Source organism: Solanum dulcamara, chromosome 6 (genome assembly GCF_947179165.1).
Source record: "Solanum dulcamara chromosome 6, daSolDulc1.2, whole genome shotgun sequence".
Lineage (NCBI taxonomy): Eukaryota > Viridiplantae > Streptophyta > Magnoliopsida > Solanales > Solanaceae > Solanum > Solanum dulcamara.
The window spans coordinates 11,813,840-11,832,977 of NC_077242.1; the positions used below are offsets into that span (position 1 = coordinate 11,813,840).

The 19,138-nt window shown below is 30.4% G+C and overlaps 1 protein-coding gene across 2 annotated transcripts; it reads left to right on the forward strand.

Moving 5' to 3' along the window:
- Positions 1-1,826: 1,826 nt before the first annotated feature.
- On the forward strand, positions 1,827-4,125 carry LOC129892605 (uncharacterized). Of its 2 annotated transcripts, XM_055968188.1 has the most exons (5): positions 1,860-2,084; positions 2,858-2,895; positions 2,981-3,072; positions 3,473-3,653; positions 3,752-4,125. In XM_055968188.1, the coding sequence occupies exons 3-5, from the start codon at positions 3,002-3,004 to the stop codon at positions 3,944-3,946; spliced, it is 447 nt and encodes a 148-aa protein (XP_055824163.1). In that variant the 5' UTR covers positions 1,860-2,084; positions 2,858-2,895; positions 2,981-3,001; the 3' UTR covers positions 3,947-4,125. The 2 variants fall into 2 exon arrangements, 1 of the variants encoding a protein (XP_055824163.1); XR_008767353.1 differs by lacking the exons at positions 2,858-2,895; positions 2,981-3,072; positions 3,473-3,653; positions 3,752-4,125 and adding an exon at positions 2,752-2,851 and having other exon boundaries at positions 1,827-2,084.
- The last annotated feature ends 15,013 nt before the right edge of the window (positions 4,126-19,138 follow it).

Below are 19,138 nucleotides of genomic sequence, written 5' to 3' on the forward strand. Positions count from 1 at the left end.
TGAGATTGGCTCTTTTAGCATGAGTTGCTGGTCATGATTCAGTTTTGGGCCTTTCTGCATAACTTCTTTGTTCACTGCTACTGGCAGGGAAGCTCCCATGAGTGATTTATAGAAAGCAATGATAGATTATGAAAATCAAAAGCATAATACATAAACATGACTGTTAACTTGGATTCAACTGACAACTATAGCCTTTAACTTTGTCAGTGCACAAGTAGACACTTTAACTTGTAAGCCTAGAGGCAGATCTTATGCCACTCTACCTGGTCGTACAAAGCTGGCATGCATCCTGGTTTTCGAGATCCTTTCATAGAATTCCAACAATTTCTCCCGCTCCTCAAAAACCCATAGAAAAAAATTGAACATATAGACACATTCGTCCTTCGTGGTGTCCTACATGTTAAATTTGTGTCCTACATGGAGGCATACATGTATTATTCCACGTAAGATGTGTGTGTCTACTTTTTTTATTTTATACAAGTTTAAGTGTCTACTTGTTCACACTCAAAGTTGGAGGGCATAGCTATCAGCTAAAATTAGGTTAAATAGTATATATATATATATATGTATTATGCCAAAATCAAACATAATACATTTTATTTGAAATTTTTAAAATTAGAGTTGTTTTTGACACTTTTTGCAAATAATATTTTATATTTGAGTATACTTTTTCTAAATCTGGTTTATAAATCCCCCTTCATTTCTAAAAACTAGCAAAATCATTCAATTTGACCAACTTACCTGAAATATACTATCAAATAGGTTCTAAAAGAGTAGTAACTCAAAATAGATTGTCCCATAATGTCATACCTTAACTCTCAGATACAAGATACTACATACTCTTACTAATAGTTTTTCATTTTATTTGGATTTTGAAGTTGGAGTTGTGTTTGGTTATAGTTTTCGCCAACAATATTTGGTATTTGAATGTAGCTTCCCTAAAAAATATGAAAATTTGATTTAAACTTTAAATATAATTTAATTAGTGAAACAACAACATATCCAGTGAAATTTCACAACTCAAATTTGGAGGGTAGAATGTGCGCAGACCTTACCACTACCTCGTAGAGGTAGATAGTCTGTTTTTGAAAGACATTCGGCTCAAGTGCAACAAATTTAACTATAAAGATGAAGGAGACAATGAAGAAAATATTGCAAGTAACAAGGAAACAATGCAAAGTATACCAGATGGGAGCAAAAAAAAAAATAGTGTTATAATCGAAACATAATAAACAACATACTAGGATAGATTATTGCAAACAGTAATAAAAAATGATAAATATAAAAAAATAAAAAATAAAAAGAACGACAATAATACAACTTGTATAATAGCAAACACCAACCACCCTAAGCAAGACAACACTACACTACTTACTAACATTTTATCCTAATACGTGTCTTCCACACCCTCCTATCTAATGTCATGTCCTCGATAACCTGAATCGCCACATACGACAAATGTTTCTATTTGTTCAATTTTATACAAGTTTAAGTACTTCCTTGTGAACATCCAAAGTTAAAGATCTATATGTCAGTTGAGGCAAAATTAAATAAACATTCTTATCTATTATGCCTTTTTTTAATCATGTCTTGGGATCAAAAAGTGTGAATCATAGAGATATAATCCACGTAAAATGTCTTGACAATTGAGTAGTAAAATATTCTTTTAGTTAAGATAATTCAAATTTTGATAGGAGCCTAAATCAATAGTTTCACATTTTGGAAATTAAATTAATTTAAATAGAAGCAATGCGATTAATTTAGAAAAATCATAAGAGAAAAAGAAAATAGAAATTGGCGACAAAAGTTATTTCTAGAACTTCCCGCCTACAACCTGAGGCTGGAGACCAAATTACCCCCGTCTTATTCCCAAGACTCAGCCTATAACCGTAAATATCCTTCAAGGAATAACGGCCAGAGCTCACATTTTCTCCGAAAAAAAGAAGAAGAAGAAGATAAATTTCTCAGAGATGAAACTTCAGGCCATTAATGCTGTGAAATGGTACTTCAATAGGAATTGGAATAGAGATGACATGATGAATTCCGATGAAATTCCCGAGGGAGTGCACAGAACCTTGAAGCAGGTACAATTCATCCTAACACTTTCATTTTTTTTCCCTTTCCTTCTTCTTGATCACGAACGTAAGAAATAAAAATGCGCAATAGTGTACAATTCATCCTAACACATTCATTATGAAATTGTTGTAATTTCATGAATTTATTATGAGATTTTTCTTTACTGTAATCTGGTTAGTAATACGTACTAGCCGATCAGAAGATGATCATGCTAAATCCCCAATTCCTAAATTGTCGTGATTTTCAGATAAGGCAACATTCTACTTGCGGATTGATGAATTTCGATTCTCACAAGATTTTGATTTTGACATTTTTTGGCTCTTTCTTTTGCACTTGCTTATGCCATTAGCGATAATCTGATAAAATTATTGTAGTTTCAAAGCCACTGAAGTAGTTTTTGAGTTGAATTTTGCACTCTTTGACTTGATTTCCTTATATGAGAGTATTTGACGGACGGGAAATTAAGATATTAATTTCACGTATCAAAGTTATAGTAGTTAAAATTTTGAACAGTTTAATGAACTTGAAAGTATGACGGATGGAATGGAGTCAAGCATTTTTCAGATTTTAGCTTCTCGTGTTAGCTGGAAAACATGCATTTTTGCTTCTGCCTCTATGTATTGGATTCCCCTTTTTCCTGTGAGATTGATTATGTTTTGCTGAAAATAAATATAGGTGTATCTTTGTCTCTTCTGTGCCATGTTGAGCTCTACTTTTGGATCCTTTTTGCAATGGATCTCGATAGCCGGGGGGAAATTCACAGTCCTTTCTTTTGTAGCAGGTTTAATCTGGATTTACTTCACTCCACCAGGGAGACTGGTACGTACGTTATCAGGGACTTGTAGATTTTGTTGAATTATTCTTGAAGTCGCTTCTTATCACGTAAATCTTCTGTCTTATGCAGAACGTGAGGTTCTTACTCTCGATGTTGGTTGCCTATTCATTCGGTGCTTCTGTTAGCGCTTTTACCAATTATCTCTTCAAAAGAGAGCAAAGGTAAGACTCAAAAGATACTAAACATTGTTTAGATATCTGTTGTTGATCAAGTTTTCTGTGTTTTCTTTTTTAGTGTTTTCTTGTCATTGTTTTTTGTAGTCTTCAATTGTATATACTTGTGATCTTAAATGGATCTTTAATGGAAAATTGTAATAAGGACTTGGAGTGGATGAATTTGACATAAGACATAGTCATTCTCCATCACGTTCCGTATCTTTCTTGCGCAGTTTGCTAAAAGGGGCTACTAGAATTTGTGCATTCTTGGTTACAACACATTTGCTTGCTCTGTTAATCCTCTGCTCCTTCTGTATGTATCTGTAGTTGATTAGCCCTGGACGTTCTCTGTTCCTTATTTGAAAGAATATTCTGATAATCTTAACATTACATGCTTGTTCTCCAGCTATGTTCTCAGACTTTTGGCTGGTACAACAATTGGCATTGGAAATTTCTTCTATAGAGCCATGACAACATCGGAAAGGAGTGAAATCTTCATCGGTTGCCAGAAATATTGTTATTTTCTAATGATCTCCGGAATTGCTTTCATTCACTTGGACAGACACAGAGCTCTTTGGATGATAACGGTAAGCAGTTGTATGCATACAATGTAGTCATTTTGGAACTCGCTGACTCTTGTTTGAATGAATAATATGACTAACTTGTTGAATACTGCTTGTGATAGATACACGCTGTGCAGGTATTGTTCATGGGGTACCTTGTGATATATAGCCAAGAGATATTGTACGATGCTAACATTGGACATATCAATTTCATCAACTGCACATTCACTGTCTTCTTCCATTTACCGGGCATAGTGATCCATGCTGCAAGACTATGCATGCAGGGTGCAGAAATTGAACAACACGAACACAATTAAAGCTGATGCACCTTGGAACTATAGGATAAATAGAGAGTAGAATGTGCACCTTACTGTAAATGATGAAAAAATGTTCCTTTGTGTCTACATTTTACTGATTGAATTTAGAATTTATTAGTCTAAAGGAAAGTACATTGAATATTTCTTGGCAAATGAAATACTGATTGTTGATTACCTTACTTTTACTCCATACAAAATCTTGAATACAATACACACAATTACTTTTACTCGATACAAATAATGACTATTTGGACTTCAAGATGATCAGTCCATTACCTACTTAACTCAAAATTGAGCAAATTGAACTGTTATAAGAACCATATGTAAGTTAAAAACAATTAAAAGTCATATGTTGGTCATCCTCAACTCATGAGTTTACACCTTTTTTAGTTAACCAAGCTTAAAAGGCTATTTTGAAACAGTACTTGAGTTGTGTCACGTATCTAAAGTTGGTTCTGGACTTGAGGTTGATTGGTGTCAGTCATGAAATCATTGCTTGCACATCTTGGACAAGGTGGGGGCCGCTTACACATCTCGGACAAGGTGGAGGCCCCAGGCTAAGAGGGATCAACAGGGGTATCTTTGGGCACAAGATGAGCTTTGATGCATTGAGAAGTTTGTTGATCCCGACTTTCTTTGGGGCCAGATTTCTGCTGCATGCCCGACCCAGGGCCGACTCAACTATAAGGCCACTATAGCAATGGTCGGAGCCCCAATGTTTTTTTGGCCCCCACTTTTTCCTAAAAATGTATTGTCTATATATATTTTTACAAAAAATCTCATGTACTTTAAATTTGAAAAGAGTATATATACTTTGTGTAACACTTATTTAAGAAATCCAAATTGCACGTCCAAACAAAACTTCAATTTCAAATCAATCTGATTTTAAATTATGATTTCATATCGCATATTCAAACAGGCCTTAAATGAAGAGCTGAGGCTTCAAGGTTTCAAGGCCTGGCAAAGGTGGGGCATTTCTTTCTAACGAAGCGTGCTCTTGAATTTCCATTTCTCAGAGAAGTGAAGATTTAAGACTGCCATGAAATGAAGAGGTTTTGTCCAACAGGGATCTGTGAGTACACCGAGCATCGAAAGTGTGGACAATGATGATGAGGTGAAAGTAGTTGATCTCAATAAAGCTATGTTCAATTCTAATTATTTCCAATTAAACCATTTGAATAGTACTCTTTTCATATATCTTTAAAGTAAATATTATACTTGCTAAGCTAGTCATCTCTGTTCTTTTGTAATCTCTACTAGATGCTACTAATGACAGATAGCTAGTTTGTTGCTATGGAATTGTTATCTATTTTTGTGAAAAAAGTCACAGATTGCTTGATCCAGACAGTTGCGCGAGGGATTGGGTATTTATATTACAACAAGAGCAACATCACATCTCTGGATGAAGAATCTCAAATGCTGGAGAATATCAGAAGCGGTGTGCATCAAAGAGTGGAGGCTGCCCGGAGAAACTTACAAGTCATATCACCCAATGTTGAGACTTGGTTAACTAGTGTTGACACTACTACTGCACATGTGGCAGGTGTAATGCGACGAGGTAGAATTGAGGTTGCTTCTATGGTTGGTGTCCAAATTTGAAGTCACGTTACTCACTGAGCAGGAGAGCTAAGATAATTACACTGGAGGTGATTGAACTTCGAAATGAGGGTAACAAGTATGATGTTTTTGCTATCCTGCTGTCGATATTGAACCTTTAACCATTTAGTTTAGCTAGTTATTACAATATTAATATGTGCTTGATCAAGTAATGGCGAAGCTACATGTATTCAAGAGGTGTTAGTTTATAGAAAAATTATAGCGTAAATAACATCCAAGGAACTTTACTTTTCTATGTATATCTATATTATGTGTTGAATTCCTTTTATTTTTTTTGTGCATTTACATTATCAAATTTGACATCCAGAGGCGATCTCAGGATAAATGCATGTTAGCGGAAGTGATAACATGCAACACCGTCTCATTTGATATTCTAATGTATAGATAGAAATTAAATGACATAAGTAAATAATGAAGCTTGCTCTGTGGACCATGGCTTGGGCACCATTTTGTATATGTTATGTTGCATGTTTTGAGACCTACCACCTACATGTTTTATGTATTTTTTTAATTATCAGCTAAAAATGAAAATAAAGACACCTAAACTCGAAATCGAGTCACACGTCGACGTTCACGCCCTAAGGGGCACCCTGACCTAATGAACAATTTGGCAGATCGGTTTGAAGGGTCCTTTTTATCACGCCCCAAGAGGGTATCTTAGGCGTGGTTGGCACTCAGAAACCATCTCTGGCCTCTGAGAGAACTACTTAGTCTCATCACTTATTCGTTCATCAATGGAAGACTTACGTAAAAATAAGAATACTTATGTGGACTCGTCATCATCAACATCAAAGGAAAGAAATAATCCTTAGAAGAAGTAGTTTCAAAGGAAAACTATTCCAATTACATCATGAAACTCTGTCTACGAAGCCTCTAACACTATCGGATGGTGCCAATGATATGTCCATGACTACCTCAAAGAAAACATAATACTCAACAATAATAAAAGGATAAAGAGTTCCTCCGAATATAAGAAGAACTCGCCAAATAACTGGAAAGAAATGATCTTCAATGATACGCCTGTTGAAGATCTCTAATACTTGTATCTGCATCATAAAACGATGCAGGTCGAATGACGTTAGTACATAGAATGTACGAGTATGTACAATGGCAGAAAGTAAGGACAGATATCAAGAAACTTCTCTCAAGAAGACTCATCTCAAAACTCAACATCATCTCAACATCAATATTAATGCAAGTTTAAAAATAATAATAAGCAATGTTTACTCAGTTGGGAGTTTCTCTAACCAACAATCATCACTTATGAGCTAGTGATGATACAACGAAGGATGTTGTTGCCACATCTATCCAATACCTTGCTCGGGTAAAGAACATCACCATCTTGGATCCAATCATCAAAGTTCTCTTTTTGGGATATGAGAGGCATAGCCTCCATACTACGCTGGCTACGTAGTTCTGAGGTTTGAGTCAGTTAAACTCTTACCCAACTCGGTGCTCAATACTACTCCCAAAATATGTGCTCATATTAACCTCATCATCTAGTCTCATTGGACTTTAATTTAAAACATCAAACTCACCTCATTACCTCTTCATCAATCATCACACTTCGAAACATCATTTACATCTCATCAAAACAACTTGCTCAAAATATTATTGAATCCAAATAATCAAATTCATTTAAACTCAATATTTTTGCTATTTTAAAACTCAATAAAATACATATATAGTATTAATTCAAATCACTCTTTTTGTCAATGTATATTAAAATCCAACATCTTTACTCAAAACATACATAAAAAATTAATCATGAACATCAAACCAATTAGGGTTAATGAAATAGTAGCCACGAACAACAATTCCAATAATATGAGAGATAAAAATAATAATAATCTCAAGGCATAAATATATTTATCTCAATAGAAGAAGAATTAACTCATTTAGAATTTAAGAATTAGGGTAAGACTCAATTATAACTCAATTACGATGAATTTAAATATTTGGCGCATGGATGTACTCAATCCAATGCTATGAATAACCTTACATAGCTAGAATTTAAAACTTTACTCCGAATTGAAGAACTCAATAAATAATCTTGAATCTCTAGCCTTTTTCTTCTCGCCGGAGCGTTTTGTATACTACCCGGAGTATAAGAATCACCGAAATAGTATTTCTACACTACTAAAAATTAAAACTATATTTGAGAATGAGTAAAGAAGTGTATAAGGAGAAGAGTTGCTTGAGAAAACTTGATGAATAAAATGAGAAAATAAGGTGGTATTTTTAGGTGTGGAGGAAGACCTAACAATAAATAAAAATAATTATAAAGAATGATCTTTAAAATTCAATGGAGGATTGTGATGTCATGGTGATGTCAAATGGAGGACTATTGATGTTATGGTGATGTCAAATGGACTAGATCTTCCATGGTTGGTGAGATGGATCTTTTGTTTACGGAATATCCTTTTTTCAGAGCTACGTTTGAACAAGATAACTTTCTAATTAAGATTTGGTGTCTTCATATGAATTGTATATCTAGATGTCTACTTTATGTCATTCTGGAATCAACTAAATTGGAGCATCCTACAGTGAGATATGATATTTCTTCTACAAATACTTTATTTCATCACAGCACTATATCTTTCAAAAATTAATTTATTTGACATACTTAGCCTCTGAATATTAAGATATGGTCTTCACAAAAGTTGTAGGTAATGATGTTGGGGTTATGCAGAAATTTGAATCACCTAATTTGGACTATCCTATAAAATGTTATCCCAAAATACAACAGTAGTATCATTTTCATCGAGAATTGAAACACCACATAGAACGTTTTAGGGTGTAGTTACACTTTTATAATTTATGATAGTTCTTTAGGGTATATAAGTTTTTTCCGAAGTTAACAAGTGCACGTGCACCCCAAACCCACCACATGGGTTCGCCTATGTTGACACTCTCAATAAAAATCCTACTCCCACCATTGTGACCAAAGTTCTAAAAGTATTTTTTGGAAAAAGTTATATTTTCAGCTTTTGATAATATGTTTTATTATCATCAAAAACACTTTCGATTAATCTAGCATAGGCTAAATATGAGTTGTTTATCAGATAAATTGAGTTGTCGGCATTTTCAATTGATCTTTTCTTTTCTGGGTGTGAACAAGACAAAGAAAATTTTTCTTAGTTTTTCCATTTTTTGATGATATCTATAAAAAAGAATATTGTTGGAAGGTAAACAACAGCTCCTGACTCAAGAAAAATAATATCGATTGAAGGTAAGTAAATTTTTTAGTTTAGAAAAGGAATCTGCTCTAGGACAAAATACCTTAACTTTCTAAAATAAAATCAAAAACCAAAAAAAAAAACACTTTTGATTTTTCTAGATTTGCTATCCAAAATCATTAGATAAACTTAAATAGTTTAGAGTTAAGGGATGACACTATCAACTTCTATTAAAACAAGAACGACAATTTTTTATATTTAAAAATAATTTACTTTACTCTTCTCATCTTATCCATAATAAGAAAAAATGATATAACTACACAGATTTTATGCTTAGGAACATAAATGCTTTTCAATTATTTATAGTCACAATCATACTACAATGTTTTAAGTAACAAAATTTTAAACAAATCATTTTTAAAAAAATCCGTGATGATTCAAACAATATATAATATAGTATTTACTCCTTTTAAAATAATCGTCATATTTTGCTTTCCGAAAAGTCAATTTGATTATTTTTAAAATTAAATTTAATTAGATAAATTTAAACATATAAAAAAATTACATGAAAAATACTGTAAATTGCAATTCTTTTCATTTCAATAATTCTAAAAAAATATTTTAAAATATTAATCAAAATTCAAGAAGTTTAATACTCAACAAATATTTTGTGACAGAAAAACTAGTTGAAGAGGGATCTTAAATTTTTCAATCATCAAAAGCAATATTCATGGCAAGATATTTGGACCCATCTAGATATAACTTTTATCAAGTTTGAAAATCTAAATAATGGGCAAAAATAAAAGTTAAAAAGTTACTAAGCAAAATCAGTTCTTTATCTGGTACTAGAAGAGATTTACTATTGCAAGAATAAATTAGATGTGTTACTAATTGAATAGAAATTGGCTCTTCAGAAATACTTGGTTAAAGAATATGACTATAACATTAAATCCACGTACAAATATTGTACTCAAGTTGCCATAATTAGCTTTAAACAAAATTTTGATGAAGAAACAATTATAATTACACATCATTTACGATGACTTTGGTTTATGCTTATGCATCATTAGAAAAAAAAAACTAAAAAATATCTATCTGATATATACTTAACGCATAGGTGATACAAATAAATGAAAAGTGATATAAACTAAATAAAAGGTGATATCTAAATAACTTCACAAGTTCGAAACAAAAAAATAATAATAACATTTTTTTTGCTTACTTGTTTAATATATTAAAAATAAAACTTCATTTTTCTTGTCCACTTTCATAAATCATAAGCAATTGATTAATATTTTTACAACTTTTTGCCTCATCAGTCATCATTAAATAATTATTTGAAGAAATCTTGTCAAACAAGTTTCAATAATGAGGCAAACCCTATTTTTGGTAAAAATATACTTATGGTAATATGTTATAAAAGGTAGTGCCCATGTCAAACAAGAAAAACTAAACCGTGTCATTGTACAACAAGGAAAGGTTTTGTGGCTTTTCTATAAAGGAGAGGACTACTTACTGCACGTTTTATTGCATCTATCAAAGCAAGAGAGCAAGATGGTTTTCAACAACCTATTGCACACGCACAGAAGCAACTATTCTCAAGCGATAGGAGAACTCAAGCAAGCGGGATCAAGAAGACTTAATCTAAGTTGTTCTTATACAATTTTGTATGTTTGTTGAGTTATAGTGTGTGAATTTGTGAGGCTTATAACAAGAAGTGGATTTGGCTTCTTGAGAGAGTTTTAGGATACAGTAACAGTTTTAGTGAATTGTTTGTGGCTAGGTACTTGAGGTAGTTCCTTTAATTATTAAGTTGTAATTATAAAACTTGAAGAGATTAGTGTATTTGAGGTCGTGGTTTTTACTCCTACTCCTGGAGTTAGGGGGGTTTCCACGTAAATATGCGTGTTAACTTATTTATTGTTTTACGAGAAACTATACCAAGGACCTAGTCCCTCGATAAGTAGTAGGCACCAATTTTCTTCATTATTTTTCAAATCAATTAGGGGTCATTTGGTAGAATGCATGTATTAGAAGAAATAATGCATGCATTAACTTTATGTATTAATAGTACCTTATTTGGTACACTTTTTGAACTTATGTATACACTCTATTGTGTACTGAGGTGTGTATTACTAATACATGAAAATTCATGGTATTAGTAATGCAAGACGTTCTAATGCATGCATTAGCATGATTAAAGACTCAATTGTCCTTCAAAACCTTTTTTACATCTTTTTCATCATATTTATGGAGGATATTTTTGTAAATAAATTTTTTACAACAAATTATGCAATCCCATGCTATATTTATTACATCAAACCAAACAATACATAAAGAATAATTTATATATAATTAATGCAAGCATAACTAATACACTCTAACTATTCGAATATATCCTCCGTTACATTTGGGATAAAAAATGCCCCCGATGTTATTTCAAGAGATCATAAATATCCTGAAGAGTTAAATCCAATTTTTAGTGACGTGGTAAGCCATATGAGACTAATCCCTCGACATAAGAGTTGCCAACTAGGATTCACTCCAAGAAACTAGTCCTTCAGCAGTGACAATAGTCGCCACAAGATCCTAGAATATCGACACTAAAGGTTTTCACTAATTTTTAGCATTAGATTATAAGAATAATTTTGTTATTTTTTTCTTCATAATAGGGACATTGTTTTTAAGAATTACAAATGACATTGATCAAGGAGAAGTTGTAAGACATTATGGGGCCGTTTGGTTGCTGGTTAGAGTTATGAAGGTATTAGTAATACATGTATTAATTATGCAAGTATTAGCAATGCAGGATTTAGTTATGCAGTGTTTCTTTATGTAGGGTTTAATTATGCATAGTTAAGTTATGGAGGGTTTAATAATTTCTCTGAGTGTTGATTTGTTAAGTTAAAAATTAATAAACATTATATACTTTTTAAAAATAAATTATTTATTGCCAATATATCCTTTAATCAAAAGTTTGGATCACAAAGTTTCACAAGGTCCAAATATTTGATCATGTGAGAAGTTATTGTTAGGATATACTATTAACCATATAATATTGTTTATTAAACAATTGTTTATTTACTTATTCAATTGAATATGAGAATGGTATAGTTCTAACTTCTCGTGCTAGTGCATTTTGTATGTATTGAACGGGACCGAGTAAAGATAGATGTTTTAGATTAACTGATAAAAATATATTCTCTAAACTATTAAATGTGCTTATATTCTCAATCTTGATATAACGATTATGATCTGTATATAGTGATTATCATTCTGATTTATTAAAAGATGAGATTCTGAGATAGATCAATATGCCTAGTAGATTGGATGATAATAATATATATTTGTGAAATGATTAGTTAGTTGTTGGAATCTATGTCTCAATATAGAGATTGATGATATACATTTTTATGAGAAGCTTATAAGTTTTCATGTGCAAATCCGGTCGGTACATTTATGAATCTGGCACATGAAATAAGTTAAGTATTGCTCTAAAGAAAATTAATCATTGAATTTATTGATTAGTATCTGTAATCTTAACATGAGAAATTAAATAAGTGTTTAGTGGAAAATTTTAAAATATAAATAGAGGAGTGCAATTACGAATTTCTAGTGGAATGATTTGTAATTTATTATAGTAAGAATAATTCAAATTAATTTTTGGAATTATTTCCATAATAAGAAGCCTCAGTAATTAATTATGTGGTCCCTACAGTCTCATATTTAACTAGAACTCAGAATCCTATTTTCTAGAAAACGAGAAAAAGGAACGGGTGTTTTATTCCTTGAAGGAAAAGGATTGTGGTTTTCCTCTCGTTTTTGGATAAGGAAGAAATCTCTATAAATAAGGGTTTCTTCTAACCTAGAAAGACAATCAGTTTTCTATACGATACTTGTCAGCCCAAGTATTGAGAGAGTTCAGTTGTTAATTAATTTGAGATCACTGTAGAAGACCATAGAACTGGAGTCTGACTTACTTCAAGATATTTGTGCACGCTTCAAGAGGTATTCCTTGAGTTAATTTTCAGCATACTTTGTATGTGATATGTATTTATGGTTATTGTCTATAATTCATGTAAGCAGTATAATTCTGGAATGCTTTCGATGTGTGCTATTTACCAACAATTATTTCCATGGGAATGCATATACAACACTCGTGAATATAAAATTGTGTATTGGATGTTACCATACCAAGCGACATCCTAATTGAAGTCCACAATCGTGAATATAAAAGTGTGTACTGGATATTACCATACCAAGTGACGTCATAATTGAAGTCCCTGTCGCCGCCGGACGGTGGAGGAGAGAAAGTGGAGTTGGCTGCCATGGAAGGTGGGTCTGCAAAGTAACTGGATGGGATCATATTGAAAAGATGTGGAGTATATTCGATTGAGAGTGAAGGGTGAAGTTGTCAATTTATATTTTTATTCATGTATTAGTTATTCTTGTATAACTTATTCCATCTTATACCCCGCATAAAATAATACATAGATTTACTCATAGCTTATACATGTATTAGTATGTGATTTTCTAATTTTCTAACCAAACATAGTATTATGTGTATTGAATTTTATACCTTACACATAAATGTTACCAAACATGGTAAAAGCTTATGCAATATTTTATTCATGAATAACTCAACTCTTATCCAGTAACCAAATGGCCCCTATATGTTTTACTTTTTGTCATATGTAAATGCATAAAATATACAATAATGCATTGTGTACTGGGAGATTTTCGAGTTGAGAAGTAATTTTTGTGCTTTTTGTAATGACTAGTTTAGAGAATATGTTTTACACGTGTGTGTCATGTCAATCAATAACAACAACAACAACATACACAGTGGGATCCCACAAGTGGGGTCTGGGGAGGATAGGGTACATGTACGCACACCTTACCACTATACATATTTTTTTTTCCATATTTTCCTCAACATTAATTATTTTTTTGCTAAATCATTTCCTTAGACCTAAGACTATACATCAATAAATATGGATATTTTATAAAATATTCATATTAGTCATTATTTTAATTCATTGTAGGTGGATTATATAAGTAACTGAATTTTAATTAACTTAAATTCGTCCAGTTATTATGAAGGGATTAGGGATATAGACCCTAAGAGCAGCAACTATTAACCTTGAAACAATTATGTTATCAAAATGACGTATACCAACTTTCTATATTTAGAGGGAATTCTTGCCTTTCGCATGCTTTCAACTGTCTTTCAAGCTCAACTCAAGAGAAGTGAAATTGATACCTAATATTTTTTCCTTTCCCCTTGACACTACATGAAAAATGCCTAACACTCAAAATATACCTTAATAATTACATAATCTTTTAGCAAGTATTATAGTGCTTAGGCAAGACAAAGGTAAGCATCTATCAATGAAGAACCCACACGATACTAAAAATAATTTTTAGCGACAATTACTTAATGATAATAACTTAATTGTTGCTAAATATTTTTTTATAGACAATTAACACTCTTTGTAAATGTCCTTAAACCCTATAACGACATTGAATCTAATGATATTTAACTAATGTCGTAAGCGATGGGCATGCTATGGTATATACCGAATTACCATACCATACCAAAATTTTTGATACTGTGGTTTTGGTATTATGGTATTTGGTATGGTATATAGTATACATTTTAAATATTTTTGGTATTTGATATGATATTTGGTATTTAGAAATAACATACCCAAAATACCGAATACCATACTAGCAAATATGCAACCTAGTATTAGTAGAAACTAAATGCTTAAAAGTTAAAACTTTGACTACTCTATTTTGATTGAAATGTATTTTAAATGTAATAGATTAATAAAAAGAGTTGTTTATACTTTCTTTTGAATATATGTTTCTACATGTGTAATATTTTAGTATAATACCATTGACACCATTTTTTGAATCGTCGAAGTCATAATACTCTATTATATGAGTATATATTAGTCGAAGTTAACAAACTATGGTTACCGATTTACCATACCGCAAAATATCAAAACAGGACTTCAAAATACCAAACCATACCGAATTAAATTGGTATGGTAATGATGTAATAGTTTTAAAAAATCGAATATCGAAATTATCATACCGAAGTTTCAAATAACGTACCATATCATATCATATCATGCTCACTCCTAAATGCTGTTAAAAATTTTACACTCTTTGTTAATATGTATATTTATTGTCATTAAAATAAAAAGAATGAACATGAATAAGTTTTTGAAATTATAAGTCCTTTTATTGAATTAGAGGAGTCATAAATTAAAAAGGTCACTAATTAATATTTTATGAGGTTCTTTCCTAGACATGCACTCTTTTCCATACATAAAGCAAAAATGACGCTAACTTTTCCAGTTAATTAGGAATCATCCTAATTATTTTAGGATTATTCTCCTTCACATAGATAACCTTATTGCCTAATTATTTTAGAATTCCTTTTTTTTATTACATGACTATATAATTATAAAGGGCAGTCCGGTGCACTTAAGCTCCCACTATGCGCAGGGTTCGGGGAAGGGCCCGACCACAAGGGTCTGTTGTACGCAGCCTTACCTTGCATTTCTGCCAGAGGCTGTTTCCAAGACTTGAACCCATGACCTCCTGGTCACATGACAGCAACTTTACCAGTTACTCCAAGGTATATAATTATATATAACAAAAATAAAAAAATATTTTTTTTAAAAAAGGAAAAGACTATATTATCTAAAAAAAGTAAAAGACGATATTGTCTAAAGAAGAGACTTTTAATGAAGGAAAAAAAGTTCAATCAATATTTCTAAAGACCTTCATGCTTTTAATATAGTACTAGTTTAGTGTATGTGCGTTTCACGTGTGTCATGTTAATATTATTAACTTGAATATAATAAAGGTTTAAAAATATGTCTAACAAAAAAAGTTGCTATAAACAAGCTCAAATAAAAAAAAATCAATATTATTAACTTGTATATTATAAAGGGTTAAAAATACGTCTAACAAAAAAATTACTAAAAACAAACTCAAATAAAAAAAGTCAATCTTAGTAAATAAGAATTATTGATCTTTCCAAATTTTAGTATCAATATGGTATGTATTAAAATGTTTTTCATTTTAATTTGTCACTTTTAGTACGTATATCAAGAGAAAAAATATATTTTTTTACATAGTTTATTTTTAATATCAATAACTTATTTTCAAGTTCTAGAACTAAATATTAATTAATATAAATATTATTAAAAAGAGCAGTAAGAGTATAAAGAAAGAATGATGACTGCATCTTGCTACTAAAGTTGATTGATTGATAGAAGAAGAGAGGCAGGATATATAGTTCATTTAGCATGGGATCAACTTGTAAGTTTTTGCATTGTAATGTGGTTTCAAAAATGCATCTCTTTTATGTGGATCAAAATATTGTTATAGCTTATGTTCTTTTGGTAATAATTGTTATATCTTATGTAAGATAGTCCAAAACTATTAAAAATAAAATAAACAATTGTTATATATTTTAACTTTTAAATATATCCAATAAATCATAAATAAAATTGAAGGAGTACTAATATATATCAACATGTTGGGTTTTAAGAATATTACTCTTTGAATAAGTACTAAGCAAATTATCTAAGTCTCTAATTTAATGTGGCCTACTTCATTGAGTAATTTACATAATAGTATTGGAGGAGATCTTTCCTAATTTTCATTATCATAATCGTCATCCTCGTCAACTAACAACGCAATCACTTGCCTTTGTCGTATCGTCAAACTGCTTTAATTCCTTAACCGCTTTCATTCAAATCTCAATGAATTTTCAAATCTTAAATATGAAGAAAATAATAAATAGTTATTTTATCTAATGTAAACTCTATTTTCAAAGGATATGCAAGGTAATCCACATTTTGATACTATATCAAATGTTCTATCTATATTTTTCCACAGATTTCTTCTGTCAAATTTCCTCAATTATCCATAAAATTACACATTAGAAACATAGAGTTTTTTTCTATTATTTTTTCTATTTTCTTCATTATTTTTTCTTTTCTATAATATAATTGATCTACCTCAAAAAATCAAATTATGTAGTAAAATTTAAAAGTATTCCTCTAGATGAAATCAAAAGAAAATAAGAACTCCAAATGCCAATCTATAATTTTTTTCCGTAGGTTTCTTTGTCAGAAATTTTCGTTTATTCATCCATCTTGCATGTTAGGTATGTAGGTTTTTTCTTTCTTTTTCTTTAAATTAATATTTTCCTGATCTTTTTTTTTCTTCGGGTGTTAGAAATTTAATACAATTCTTAAGTTAACGAAGACTTGTTATAGTTATTTTCGTTTCTATTAATTGAAATTACCAAAAAATCAACAATATAATTAATATAAATAAACTTTTCTTTAAGCATATACACAAAATAAAATACAAATATCGATATCATAAAAATTGAAAGAGATAATATGCAAAACATAAGTTAGAATATACTTTTAAGCCAAAATTATGATCAATCTAAAACTTCATATAAGCACAAACGTAGTTCACAAATAACTTTGACATCAAATAATTTAGACTTAAATTTTATCTGAAAAAGTCAATGTGATATTGTATTGATGTTAATTTTTGTTTAACCTTATGGCTTTCGCAACAAATTTTCTAATTATATGCATCCAATTATTAGAATCAAATCACAATTTATTACAAAAATAAAATTTGATGTAGATATAATATTAACACAATCAAGAAAGAAAAGCAAATACAATAATTTTTGGACTTATTGAATAGTCTTCTTCAACAACAAATGTAGTAGACTTGAAGATTCAATAACAATAAACATATAAATATAAGAATTGTTACGTGAAAAATCTCTTTGTTGAGCACAAATTTTCTTAGTAAATATTCTGATTTTAGTCCATTAAATAAAATCTTCATAACATTCAACGACTATTTCATTTGGTGGCAACATGCTTGTTTCGTTCATTTTTTGATCAAATTAAAAACTTCAACTGAAAAAGAAACATGAGAAACTATTAAAAGGGGAGAATCTATTATCAATTGTTGAGTATGTATATCTCATAAATAATTTCTAAAGCTATTAATTGATTAAAAGAAATAATGAAAGATGAAAAAATGCTGATAATATGAATGCAAGAAGATGACTAGAATCAAAATCAAAATAAGAAGAAGAAGAGTAGAGTAGAAGTGTAACTTTTCGTAAAGTTTGATCCAAAAAATTATTTAAATACAATTGTAGAAATTTTTATTTATATAAGATAAAATTCTAATTGATTAAGAACAGTTAAATATTATAATTTTTAGCTACATTTTAGGAGTTATAAGCAGTTATCACAAATTTAGGAGATATACTAATTACATTAAAAATTAATTTAAAAAATAACCAAATTTTTCTTTAATCAAAGTTGCCGCATATGCACATGTATCAACTACTATATATTAAATATTGTTTTTTCTTTACCTTTTTTTATTAATTATGTATAAAACTATTTGTTTTGACTTTTTGGACATTTTTTTTGACGTTTTTCTAATTAAGTTTACCTTTTTTTGTTAATTATGTATAAAACTATTTTTTTTGACTTTCTTGGACTTCTTTTTTTTTGACGTTTTTTATACCTTTTTTGGGGGCCTTTTTTGCCTATTTTTTTTGGACATTATCTTTTTTGCTGATTATTTTGAAAGTTTTTTGATCTTTTGTTTTGAATCAAGTCTATTTTAGTTGGAAAAAAATTCTTAGAGAAGGAATTTAAATTATAGTCAATATATAATATTATTAAAATAATAATATAATAATTAAAAGAAATTGGTGAAAAGACGATTTTATCTAAAGCGAAGTCTTTTAATGAAGAGCAAAAAGTTCAATCAATATTTTAAAGGTCTTCATGCTTTTGATATAATATAGATAAAAGATAGATAGATTGTTGGAGAATGATTTTAATATTGATAGAACATGTATATTGAAGTTTTAGAAAATTAGGTCGTAACCAAAAGTTAATTACCATTTTTTTTGGTTGAAAAATAGGTTTTACTGGCGATTTTAGTTGCCACTAAAAAATTAGTGGCTATTGCAGAATCGCCGCTAAAAACCAGTGAAAACCTTTAGTGACAATATTCTAGAATTGTATGACGACTTTTATCGCTTTTAAAGGTCTAGTTTCTTGTAGTGAATCCTAGTTGGCAATACTTAGGTGGTGGAATTAGTCCCACGTGGCTTACCACATTACTAAAAATTTGGATTGTTAACTCTTGAGGGTATTTGTGGTCCTTTGGAATAACGACGTGGACATTTTTTATTCCAAAATGTAATGGAGGATATAAGTATTTTATTTCATATAGTTCAGGGCAATTTTGATATTATTAATAAACTCTATTTAATATTATTCTTATGCATTCTATCATAGTGTACTAG